At 41.7% G+C, this 13,826-nt stretch overlaps 1 protein-coding gene across 2 annotated transcripts in view; it reads right to left on the bottom strand.

Moving 5' to 3' along the window:
* Positions 1 to 13,826, bottom strand: part of LOC117962285 (target of rapamycin complex 2 subunit MAPKAP1-like) — a 78,494-nt gene that overhangs the window by 34,057 nt on the left and 30,611 nt on the right. For both annotated transcript variants that reach the window (XM_059005280.1, XM_059005279.1), the window contains 2 exons: positions 11,966 to 12,142; positions 3,894 to 4,003 (listed from right to left, as the gene is read on the bottom strand). In XM_059005280.1, the coding sequence (XP_058861263.1) occupies positions 3,894 to 4,003; positions 11,966 to 12,142 (287 nt within the window). The remainder of the gene's footprint in view (positions 1 to 3,893; positions 4,004 to 11,965; positions 12,143 to 13,826) is intronic.

The raw sequence follows: 13,826 nt of genomic DNA, 5'->3' as shown, positions 1-13,826 counted from the left end.
TTGGTGGTTTCCAGTCCAGATGTTCACAACACTTTAACCCTTCTGGTATGCGGATGTTGATCTTTCAAGCCCTGCATGCCATGTCAACCGTTATAATTAGGCTAGCTGTACCAGCTTTTATTTTTTATTTCATGGAGCCTGGCATCATATTAGGATGGTGTGCTGTTTATTATTGATGTCGTCGCCAAACTTGATGTCAGTAAAAACAGAACATTTAAATTGAGTTTTCTTTCTGAAAGAGTCTTTTAAGAACGTTTCTAAAGTGGTTCCATATTACCAAGATCTGCCGCCTTCTTGTCATTACATAATACTCAAGGGGCAGTCTCAGACCGTTCTGTTTGTTGCCTAGTTCTGCGTCCAACTTTTCACGAAAATCGCGCCACTGTACATAAAACACAAGGGAACTTGCTCTACTGGACAGCCAACTAGTGATTCCAGGACTCGTGATCGGCCAGCGAAAAGCACCGATCCATACCGATTCCCATTTCTTAACTTCCGATTTAAATCAATGCAGTATTTAACACAGACTTTTCATACTGTTTAAAATCATACCAGAAAATGGCAAAGTGCTTTCAGCAGAACCTCCTCCCTCGTACTGTACAGGACAAAAAGTACAACATGTTATACCATCACTGGAGTACACTTTAAACACAGATCTAAACCCAGTACTCTCTGAACTATATTAATCCCACTGGCGTGTATTCCTCCTTATAGCTTCACTAAATACAATATATTTGAATGAGGTCCGCAATAGAGGAGGCTTACAAGTTTTAGGCTGTCAAGATCTGCAGCCATTGAAAAAGCACCCCCCCCCCCCCCCCCCCCCGCCCCCGCCCCCTTCTAGAGATCTCCTGATTTATCCAACCTGACTGTGTGATTTTACATTTGTCATCCCCGTTCACATTCACCTCCTGCTAGAGGGCAAAGACTCCTAGAAGCTGGTTCTCTCTCTCTCTCTCTCTTTGTTCAGGTAAACTTTCTTCAAGTCGTGAGCATGGGCCATGTGGCAAACAGTGATGCAGTGCTTCCATTAACCCCCTACTGATGTCCTCAGTGGGATTGGAGTTGTTTATGAAGCTGACACGCGCGCCGTAATGGGTGTTTGTCCTTTCTGCAAATAATCCAAGGGGCTCTCTTCCCAACAGCAAATACGACGACTCGGGGATGAGAAGGAACTCGCAGGACATCCAGAGGACAAGAGATCTTAAACAAATACATCTGGATGCATTCTAGCGATGGGGCGACAATCAGCTGTCAGTTTTTCAGAACTGATTAATTACAGAATAAAAGTATTGATTTATCAGATTAGCGGATAATTCCTTATTAGTTCAAGTTAAAGAGTGGATCTGTGACGGGTGCAATTAAGCTAAAGGCAAGCAAAATGATGTGTGACAGTGCAATAAAAACTTGAGGTTCATAACACAAGGGTTACAAGCACCATGCAACGCTGTTTATTAAAACACACTTTTTATTTTTTTTCACAACCGGTGTCTAGTCAGATTTTCTGGGCTTGATGCGTCCAACGACTGCTGCAATGCAAAAAATAATGTATTCATCCGTTCATTAAAAATGTTGATCAATTCAAAATTAAACCAGTCTTTAAACAGAAACATGTTTTCAGCAAAGGGAAATATCATTATGATTTTTCATGTTTGTGTATATATATATATATTTCACAATTTGCATACATATACAGTATTTGAATGCTCTTACAGTAGGAAAATAAATGCAACTGAACCGAGTCGCACCGGGTGGTTTTTAATGTCGAATATTGGAACCTCAATTTCAAGCCGGTGATGCCTTGACACTCTTTTGGGGGCTCCACTGCCCAGGTTTTATTGATCTGCGTTCAGCGCTTTCTTCCACGACAGCAGTGGGAAGTTATTACCAGTTGCAGTCAAACTGTACTTCATAAAAACTCCAGAAGCGCTGCAGAGAAATTAGCATCTGATACACAAAACACACACACACACACACACACACACTGCTTCACAGACCAAACCGGGTCTCTCTTTTAAGAACTGTTTCATTCAAATTGTATGCCCGAGGCCCAGGATCTGCGTTTCACAGCCTGAGGGCAGACATACCATTACATTCTTTAAGAAGCTTTTAGTCAAACCGAGGTTCACAATCAAAGGCACTCAAGAAACGGTTTATGTTTTGAAATAGGAGTTATTTTATTTATTTATTTTTTACAATACAATTTACTGGCAAATTCAGTAAACCAGTCATGCGTTCTCTTCAGCCACGGCGATAACGTAAGGCAATCTTATTAAGTGAGAAGTGTATATAAAACACAGCAGCCTTGAAATATTACCCCTTAGAAATTAGAGATAGACAGAGAGAGAGAGAGAAAAAGTAGTCTTACCATCAGAAAGCCAGCCTCTCTTCAGATTAACATACAAAACAAGTACAATCGTGTGGAAGTCTAAAAAGACGGAACTCTGTTAGTACTGCAGAAGTGCACAGAACCTGTTCAAAAGGGACTCATGCACAACCAACACACACAAAACCATCTGGATAAAAAAAAATAACTGGTGTTTAAAGATGACCCCAGGCACAACAAAGGCGCTATCTGTCGGTTTTAAGGGGGGGGTGGGGTGGGGTGGGGGGGTGTATTTGCCCCTCAGAAAGGGCGTAGAGTCACCCGAAAAGTGAACAAAAGCAATGCTGGTGAAAGGGTACCCAGAGCGCCATTCATCGCGGCTAACGACTTGTTCATTATGAGTAATGATGGATAAAGACTTCTCACGCTGGGATGAAATCAAGATTTATATGCATTGTTTCCTCTCCCAACTTATGGGAAGATCATCATCATTTAATTCCATCTCTGCGGCCGGTGATGGGCATCCAGAGAGCGGGTTATCAAACGGCGCAGTCAGCTGGCAAAATCCAAAACGTGTCACTGGCACATCTGGACTGTGCTGCCACAGCTGAGGGTGAACAATGGCTTCTGGCAGACGGCCAAATTGCTTGCAGACGCTTGCAGGTCTCATCCTGTTCCTGCCCCCAGCCGACTTCTCCGTTTCTGCTTTTTTTTTTTTTTTTTTCTCTATGCGAATCTGATTTTTATTGCCTCGGCTGCACGGCTCAACAATTTTTTTCCCCTCCCTTTGCAGAGTCTTATCATTGGCTGGAAATATGGCCTTGAGACAGCTCTATCAGTGTCCTTCTGTGCCTTATCCTCACCTCCAACTTTTAATAAAACTTCAGCTTTTATCAGCTTACAGATAATAGAAATGTTTTTTACTCTTGACAGTGTCTAATTATTATGGATCTCATTCCCCTCCCACCTCTCCGATCCGTCCAGACAATATTTAATGCTTGCTTATGACATCTACCATTAACCTTTGTGAAGGCCCAGATTACAGACGCCATTTAAAATCAAGTCTCCATCTCTGTGCCACTCAAACACTGCAGCCTATGCCTGATTGCACCCAAACAGAAGCATACTCTTTATATCCAGCCTAGTACAAAACAGCAAGACTCCCATTGCACAGCAGTTTGGCCCATTCATGGCTTTACCGAGATCCTAATTAGTCATATCAGTCAGTCATTGGCTCTGGTTTGACCAATGAGACTCGTTGTAAAGCCTGAAATAGCTCAAAGCGCTACCCAATGGGTCTGTTTGCCATCCCTGCAAGAAGGTCCAAGCGCTGGACAATGACAGCTGCATTTATCAAACGAAACAGTGGGATTAGTATTATGCAAATCCAAAAATGAATTGCCTCCCAAATGCTTTTTAGCAGCGCTATATATATTTTTAAACCAATGCAAAGTATTATAAATACAACCCTGAGTGCCGAGACAAAGCTCAGCTTGTTTGAAAAGCACACTGAAAGAATGGTCAGAAGTTAGGCTCAGGGTTTGCCTTTCCAAACGAGACTCCTTACCTGAACCCTTCTGCGATCCTTTCCTCTTCTTCAGAGCTTTCTGGAGGATCTCTTTCATGGTGACCTTCATGCTGTCCACTGGAATCAGGGAGAAACCCTGGGCAGCATTTCTACGCAAGTTGCGGGGAAAAAAAAAAAAGAAAATGTTAAGAAGATACATTTTTTTTTAAAAGTATTTATAACACGCCAAGATGCTTCAGAAGCTTTTGTTACACATCAAGAGCCGCTGACAAGACAGAAGAAACCAGGAAGTTTTCGCTGCGTTAGACACCAGGGATGCATCAGATACAGACATAGCCTTTGGAAACTTTGCAACCGCTTCTGTGGACCAGAAGATCACGATCTCATCTACAATCTTCCAAGAGAAAAGTTTATGCTAGGCCTGCACCTTACCTTGACTCAGTACCAGACACGATTAACCTGGCAGGACACAGTCCAGGTAGAATCCCTGTGGAAACGCTGCATGTGGACCCACTGGGTAAATAACTGATCATGACGAAAGGCAGTGAGCGTGAAGCATGAGATTGAAAAACCGAAGTATCAGAAGGGCTCGACATTGGCTGGTTCTCAGATGCATGCGTCCCGGAGTAAATAAACAGACTGGCACAGCTACCGTCCCCAGTACACCTGGCCTGAGGTACTTCATGTTGATAACTCCACTGCATTGTCAGCTACTGCAGTTATCAACTCCATTCCACAGGCAAACAGTACCAGGTTTTTATTTCAACCTGGAGCTACAGTAAAGACTGGACAGGGTCGGAGTAGGGCATTTCCTGATTGTGCACCTTCAATCTTTAATGCTCTCCCAGCTACAACCCTGACAAACTTAACAGACCATGTGCTTGCTGAGCCTGGCTGCTGTAATTAAACAGATCTACAGCGCTGATTTGGCCTGTGTTTGGTGTTGCTAGCTGTCTGCATGATGTGTTGTATTTGTAACTGCTGTTGTCATCCGTTATGAGGTCTGGAATCTCAAAAGGGTCTGTGTATAAAAAACTACAAGGGCAGCTGATGTGTGAATTAATCATTCTTCTATTCAATCATTCATTAATTCGTTCATTGTTTTACCAGGAAAAAAACCTATGGAGTTTATAAAAAAAAAAAAAATGATGAACTGTTAGCAGACCAAGATGATCTGGATTGCAAACCTCTGCCATGCTGGACAATTAACAGAAGTAATTAACTAACACTTTTTGCCAGCGCTCTGAATGTGAAACCTAACTTACCAGCTTGGCTGGTTTTAACACTGCTCTGTCCAAATACGTTTAGGGGTACCCCTGCCAGCCTGCACATCAGCAAGCAATTCACGGCCAAGCAGCCTAAATTCATCCAGTTAGTCAGCCAGCCAGCCAGCCAGTCAGCCAGTCCATTTGAACCTGGTCAATTCCTTCTGAGCGAGCAGCTGCCCAGGGCCTGTCAGTAGAACTCCACGGCACATTCTATCAGTGAATCACAGCTGGAGCCAGACCACTCTGTACCTCGGGAGACAGAGCTCGTCCCAGACTGGGGTATGAGAGTTTACTGCACAAACCCCAGCTCTAAAAATAAATTATATATATATGACAACTTTCTAAAGGGACAAATGGTGACAGCAGTGCCCCCATTATACCTCCACAGTACGACACATATGGACAACGCTCCTTACTTGAGCCTATAGTAAATTATACTCTGATCTCAGCTGTATGAATAATTAAACACAAGATAATTAAGCACTGTATAGCAGAAAGAAAGAGTTTTTCATGGTTATAGTAGCTGGCTTTCAAGTACAGTCTGCTGCAGGTACTGTATTATATTCTTCTTTAACCAATATGCGTATTAAAATGTACTGTATTGTAAATTGCCTGCTGAAACAATGACATAGCAAAACAAACACACAAAGAAAGAAATGGTTTCCTCTTAAGTGATTTTCCTCTTCCCAGTTCTCCTCAAGACCGCATCCCAAGCCAATATGCCAGCTGTTTTATTGGGATACAATGTGTTTTAAGGTCTGCTGCAGGATGGGAGAGCGCTCTGGAAGCTGGCAGCCGGAATGAGAAAACCAGTGGTTAAAAAACGCAGGATTTTTGGTTCCGAGCCAAAGTGTAATCTACCGCACGCCGGCCATGGCATAACTGGAGGCTCCGAGATTTTACTTTGAAAGCCGTTTGTGCCACTCTCGTCGCGGAGCGCCAGTAATCGCTGGCAAGGAAACCCTTTTGAAACCCGATTAGCAGCTATAATTAACAAGAGCTTCACAAAGCTCTTTAATATAAATTAACACCACAACAACCGACTAGCAGGAGCTGCAAGCTGCCCTCATGCAAACCCACCTAATCTGAAAGAAACTGTCCGACTATTCGTGTTTGTGGGGGTGGGGAGGCCAAATGCAGGAGGGGGGGGAACGCTGTGCTCCATTTCAGATTGCTGGCATCAGGCTGTCCGGCCATCAGGGGAGATTTAACCCTCTCGAGAAACAAATAAATAAATAAATAAATAAATAAATGTATACAATATTCTTCTGTAGCTGTTCAGGTGCATACATGTAGATAAATAAACATGCATGCAGATGACAGAATTAGTATAGGAGCGGAAATGCTCTATAGCTCCACATGCAAATCAGCACGGCCCTGTGCTTTACTGTGAGCTTGATCAGAAACACCTAATATTCGTTAACAAGTCCACAGTGGTAAGCTCATTGTAAAGCATGGACTGGATCAAAGCGCTCTGCAATGGGAGTCTTATAGTTATATCTCTCTCGGATATGTACCACTTAAAGAAATATCTTTAGGAGATCGGGAGACCAGAATGACCACTGGAGTCAATGCTTTGCTTTAGTTTTCTGCAAGTTGCCAGGAACGTGGCACTAACCTTACAGCAACATGTGAGTAAAGACTTGATTGTGGTCTCTCCTCGTGAGCCAAGATAAATGACGATACCTCGCTCCAGATCATTATGCTTTCTATTTATACAACGGCCCACTGAGGAGGAGCAGAATCGAGGGGTTTGTTTAGAGAATTAGGTTACTGCCTGAAAAATGGGGATAAAAAGGGATCCCCGGTACTGCAAAGAGAGGTCAAATTAAACAGGGAGAGATGAGGGGTCAGGGATGGAATTTTATTAGGATTTTCATGAGGTTTTGAACCGTTTGAGAAATCAACAGCTGGGATGTACAGCTATGGCCAAAGGTTTTGCATCACCTAGAATGACTGTATTTAGAATTTTAAAACAAACAAAATATATATGAACATAATTTTGATCTTTTATTTAACATCATGTAATAAATTTTTTTTTTTTTAAAAACTATAACATTACATTGCAAAAGCCATAATAGTAGTAAAGTGTTTCATGTTATATTTCAAAATGTCAAATTTTTTCATTAAGTATATGGAAAACTACAAAGCGGTATGTAATTCAATATGTTAACGTAACATTATTTCAGCAGGTTTCATTCGACTTTATGAAGCAAAATGTGTCAATTCTACAGGGTGATGCAAAACTTTTGGCCACAGCTGTAAATGCACCACTAGCAAGTATACACAATCTCAGTGCCTCCAAATAGAAAACAGTTTTTGTTACCTGGTGACTCCTATTAAAATTCACAGCCCAGCAGAAACTTGGAATGCACACAGCACATGCAGCACACACACACACGAATTGTAAGACTTATTACACTGTACAGCGAGTACATCAATCAATGTAAATACACATGCATGTACAGAATACATGACTTCAGCCATCACAATAGTTCTGGTTTACAGCTCCCTGCTACTGATGCAGATTGCAGGGCTTTAAAAGAAAATCAGGCAGCGATAACAGCACAGTCCCGGCGGGTTTAATGTGGCTCTCAATAAAGCTAGCAGAGTGACAGGGTTACTGCAAATAAAGGAATTCCCTGGCACTTCTCATTGTAAGGCATTACTGAGAACTTGAGCGGCGCAGGAAATAAAGGATTGCCTTCTGTGTTTTTTCATTAGACTTTCCTTTTGTTACCCAATACATAAATCCGTTGTGGCACAACGCAATATGTATCATCGTGCTACACCTGCGGACGTCTCATAATGGCTACCATGTCTCTGCAGTCAGGAATGATAAGTGAACCCACCTTGAATGTTAATGATAGTGATCATTCTGAGGGAGCCTGGCTTTCCATCTTCCTTTACAGCCTTGGCGTCTGCGCCAGGGTGGCAAGGTTCATGGGAGGAATATGAAAACAGAACGCTGAAGGTAAAAGTAAAATAAATATACAAAAACAAAAAAGGGCCCCCCACCCACGGATGGGTAGCTTCAAAACAAACCATTTATTTAGCCGTGGCGGGCAAATTGTAATACAAACAAAAACCCTCTGGCGACACAACCGTGCGTGACACGGGACGCGGTTAACCTTTTTTTTCCTCCTCTATTTCTTTTTAATAGGATGCATCCTCTCTTTATAATGCAATGCTGGTTATAAAACAATCCCACAGGCTACTAGTCCAATGCTTTATGAGTAATACGTTACTGTGAATAAACGTACGGGTAAAGCAGAGTGCGTGTGTTGTAGTGATCATTACAAGAAGAGAAGTTTGTTAAAAAATGGCATCATTAGGCAAAAAACGCGATGACGTGTTTTACGCTGGGCTATTGTTCATGAGAAAAAAATAAAGAAATAGTGGGTTCTATAAGCAGGTGAAACTCGCCATGCAATCTGCATGTACGAGCAGGAAGTAGGGGTCTCTAGCAATGTGGGCCTGCGGTTGTCTAGAAGACACAAAGGTTAAAGAAGCGAAATATTCGTCCAGTGTTTCTCGAAGTCGCCCAGACTGTCCCGTCTCCCTGGAGTTTAGTTCTGAAATCCAACAAAGAGCTCTATTTAGTTTGCACTCCGGAGAATGTTGGAACAAAGTGTTCTCAAAGTTCCACTTCTTTATTAGTTCAGGATTTAGGAGCGAGGGTTTAGAATTTATGGCTGGGTGTTCTCATTTACGAGGCATTTCTTCTGTGAGAGAAACCCACGTCCTGCCCAGCCGGTGTTTCCATGCCAGCCTCTCCTGCCTAAAGCCAAGGTGCTATGCCAGCTGAGCTCTCTGACTAACTCCGGCCCGCTTGGTTCCGTTTCTACCTCTAATGCTCTTTTATGTACACCTTAAACAAATTAAATAAATGGGACGACATGTTGCCCACGGAAACAGGGTATAATGGCTAATGCTGTTGGAGGTGAGGTTAAAGCTTACAAATCTTGTGCTTCAGAGTGATGATTCAAGTCATTTGCAACTTGGGCCAGTCATCAGGACTTGGGACTTAAAAATCTCAAAGTTCAGTACATTTTTAGTACACTTTTTTTTGTCCTCGTCCTGTACCCCGATAACGACTCCTGCAGAGTGCACTTCCTAAAGGAATATGAGCTGCCACTGCGCGTACGGAAGATCCCAGCTTCCAATTAGGAACGTGTATCTGCACTTTGGGATTGGTGGCTTCTCCGCAGAGGCAGGCACTGCATCACTGTCTGACGGGCTGCAATTACATGAGCTTCACAATCTGTTTTAATTTATCTTGACAAATGCGAAAACGCATCAGAGTACATTGTTGTCGGTGGTGTTTTTTTGTTTTCTTAATTACCTTTAGTACAGCGACCAAATGGCTTCCTTTATGCTAAACAGACGCTTTCCAATAACGAAGCTCAGCAAAACTAATGGGCAACGAGAAGCCAAAACTACCCGTCTCTCTGCCTTCTCCTTGTGTAACTTTGCCAGAGTCCTTGGAACTTGCCAAATTCGGTCATGCCTGCTTAGCTCGCTCGACTGATTGTGCCAGAAAAGAAAATAAGACACAGATGTATTTGAACTCTTTGCGGTGCCAGTAGAAAGACAGCTAATGGCTTTATCTCGACCCTCCCTTTCCAGCTGGGCACAGGTGGGGGATAATGAGGTCCCTCTCCCGCCTCAAACTTAATTGTTTACCAGTCATGACAACCGAAAGGAGGCCGCCGCACGTAGCTATGGGCCTAGAAAGAAAAAGATTTAAAAAAAAAAACACACACACTCTAGGAGTTGGTTCCAAACGACTGCCGCTGGGCATTGCTTACAAACTCAAGTGGCTGACAGTTTGCATTGGCATGAGATGCACTGTGCAAAGTTTCCCAAGCAGATTTTCCTCCGACATGTCCTGCTAAACAGGAATCCCAAGCCAGACTTTCGACTGTCAGTTCAGAGGATCAAAGCTGTAGGAGCTGGGAAGGGTTTGAACGAGCAGGAGAAAGAAAGAAAGAAAGAAAGAAAGAAAGAAGAGAGAAAAAAGAAAGAAAGGATGAACAAAATGCTGCATTTCTTGATGTATGCCAAGAATAAGTGTGTCTGAAATGTAATAGTAGCGGGTGTCGGTAGTTCGTAGACAAATCTTAATGGCCAGAGGCCAGAGGTCAAATGCTTTGTGGCCAACGTCAAAAGAAAGGAATTCTAGTCCATCACATACATTTTATATTTTATATATATATATATATATATATATATATATATATATATATATATATATATATATATATATATATAATTACACACATACACATACATACATGAACAACGCTTTTAAAACTGGTTTATAAAATCCTTTTCCTCCTTTCAGGCAACCATTAGAGAGGTAGAAAGTTTGCAAAGTTTTTTTTTTTTTTTTACTCTTCTCTAAATTGAAATGTTATATTTAAAAGTGAACAATAGGTACCAATTGCTCTTCAGAGCCTCCACTTTTCATATATGAGATGGTTGACAGAAGCAACGCATATTTGCTAACACCACCATTCTTATAAAACAGCTACGGGGATTCAAATACATTTTCATAATTGATCGCAGACATAGCAAATGTAAAATGCCTCATATTTTAATGATGGGGAATAAAAGAGAAAACCTTTTAGTGCAAAATGATCAATCACCACAGACAAAAAATGATTAAGATATTAAAAGGCTCCTTTTTTTGTGGTCTATTTGTTTGACGTTGAGTAATTCACATATTCCTCAGGCACTTTTGAAACAGACATACCCTAAAAATAAATAAAAAATAAAATCTTTTGCACTTTTACAACATGTCCTAAATAAAAATCAAGATTTCTGTAATTTAAAAATAATATATCTCTCCAGACAGGCCCTTCTGCCAGAAAGGAAACCAAGTCAGATTTTAAAATTTTAACAATAATCCAACATATATATTTGCCTGTGACAGACATCTGCATTTTAATAATCTCTGCTGAAGTGATAAATGTTTACAGGAGGGAACAAATGCCTGTAACTTCCTTGCTTGCATTAATAGCAGATGACAGACACATTTCTCATTTATGTTTAGACCCCCTAATTCCCCTTTCAAAATCAGAAAAGAAAACGACTGTGTTTTTTTCGAGACAGGTTAATGATTCCCTAACGTTTCTCATCCCAAACAGTGTATACTGCACTCCCTCCCTCTCCCTCTCTTCATTCCAAATAGTTTATTTGAAATAGTCAAGTTGGTTTGCAGTAATCATGTTATTCTAAGTAGCTGCTGCTTAGCTTAGTTTAGTTCCAGCTAGGATCTTTATTACGACATGATGTTATTATTCTGTGCAGCTATACTGTGGCATTTCAAAAACACTTATTTAAAAAAAAAAAATAACACTCATAATTCGAACTCTTTTTAAAAAAAGTTTTATTTATCTATGTTATTCACTGTGTGTGCTCATGGCTGTTGTACAGCTGTGTCATGAATGCACATCAACACCTGCCAATACAAATACATACCAACAATCAAACCAATACCAAATAATTGAGTTGTTGTTGTAGTTGCTATACTTACTGTTCTTCCTAATCCATATGCACATTACAGCAATATGTATCATATTTAAATATCCCCTTAGCTGCCTTATTTACACCAGACATTACATTACAACCACACTTCTATCAGGTCTAAACTACAGCATTTATAAACTAAGAGAGTTAGAAATTCTTATTTATGTTCTATTTTTTCTTGCTGTAACCCATTGGTTGTATATTTTATACATACACACAACATATAACATATATACCCACAGACACACACATACCTGGAAATAAGAGTTTAATGAATAAATAAATAAATGGGTTACCCCGAGCTCTTACATTCGAACAAAGAGCGACTGTTTTGCTGCCAGCCCAGGCGAGGAGTACTTCTCCACCAGCGCCAGGGTGCTGAAGCCAAACTTGTGAATGGGTTCGTTGGAGTCGAGCGGAGGAAAGTCTGTGTCCACTTCCCCGTCATCCTCGGCAATGTGGAGGCAGTAAGCGTTTACATTCTCACTGCAAATAATAAAACAAAACAAAGAAAAGGTAAAGAGAGAGCAAGAGAGAAACAGAGAGACAGAGAGAGAGAGAGAGAGAGAGAGAACACATCACACTGAAATCTGGTCAGCTGAGTCCTGCACAAAGACCTCCTGATGGACAATCCTGATTGGACAATTAGTGATGATACCCCCCTGACCGCGCCAACTCCTATGGTATTAGTACAAACCCACAGAGTCAGGGTCCTGTGATTCATCCTCAGCTCCCCCCAACCACCTTTGGCATATGCCTCAGTTTAGGAAGAGTTTTTGCTGAATATAAAAGAGAAGACAGGCAATGCCGTTGACGAGATTATGTGCCAGCAGCATCCTCTGGCACCGTTCCCACTGGCTTTTAAGTGAAATGGGCTGACGGTACAAGGAACTCGCTGCCATCTAATTTTAAAACCTGAACTAACACACACCAGGTAGCCTGCTTTGTTGACAGTTCAGTTTGACAAGTACTTTAAGTTAATGCTATGAAAATGTTTTAAAAAACGTCAGTTTTAGTCCGCTAGTTGCATGTGTCCTCATTATGTGTATAGAAGTAGTGAGGTGGACTACTTGACTGTGCCAGTGGTACTCCTGGTCTACTTGTGAGATCAGTGGTCTGGCTATTGTTTGCAGAAAACCTCTTACTCTCTGTAGTCAAGCAGTGTCTCCCTGATCACAGCACATTCTCTCGTTTGAATGAAAGTTTTTTACGGCACAGCAGCGGTTATAAGGGAAGCATGGCCACGTCACCTTGCACTTGTCCTCTCAGTAGAAGGTGGAACTCGCATGTTAAAATGAGGGACCACTGTAAAACAGGATGCAGATGCTTCTCAAACTTCACGTTAATTAAAATACTCCCGCAAACCGGCGTTTCAAGCCCCGTTCGAAGCAAATAATCTTTTATGAACCTATGGGCAGGTCTTGTGTTGAACACCACATGTCGTACTTGAGCTGAACCAGAGGGGGTTAAGAAATATTCTGCACAGATACCAAAGCGTGAATGAGCGGCGTGCCACTGCGGGTCTGCCCTGCTGTGGCATAATTACTACAATTACGCAGATCTGCAGTTCCCTTGGCAGGGAGGCCCTGATCAGGATGCATCGTCAGCCTTCTTGTCAGCTCTGGTTAACCGTCCCTCTTCTGACAGTCAGGAAAAGGTAAGCAAGTGCTAAAGCATCACACCTTCACCCTCTCGAGCCCGCAGCAGCAGGGAGAAGCCGTTTGGAACTTGAGGCAGCTGCGGAGGGCGCTGCTCTATAAGGCACTCAGACTTGTTCACCTTATACCTTTGTCAGATTTTCTGATAATTCCAGATCTCCCAATACGACACACTTGCCCCTTTAAAAGCACTAAAGCTGGCAAGTAAAAGACCTTCAACTTGGAGCTCTTAACTCCATCCACAGAGTTTTTCCCTATAATTGCAGTGCTTTTTAACACTGTAAATCTAGCCTTGTCAGAACAGCGTTCCAAAGGCATGAAGTATTGCCAGACTGTTTCCAAACTCGGCAGTTTACATTTCGAACTTTAATTACGTGATTGATGGCAAAATTAATTAATTGCAAAATGTATGCTAATTGTTTAATTGGTCGCTTGATCTTTATAGATCATTTATACATTAAATGAGTTGATTTACAAAGTCTATTGATTGGATGTGACAATGAGTTATTTTG

Source organism: Acipenser ruthenus, chromosome 31 (assembly GCF_902713425.1).
Source record: "Acipenser ruthenus chromosome 31, fAciRut3.2 maternal haplotype, whole genome shotgun sequence".
NCBI lineage: Eukaryota > Metazoa > Chordata > Actinopteri > Acipenseriformes > Acipenseridae > Acipenser > Acipenser ruthenus.
This window is presented reverse-complemented; position numbering and strand designations above follow the sequence as displayed.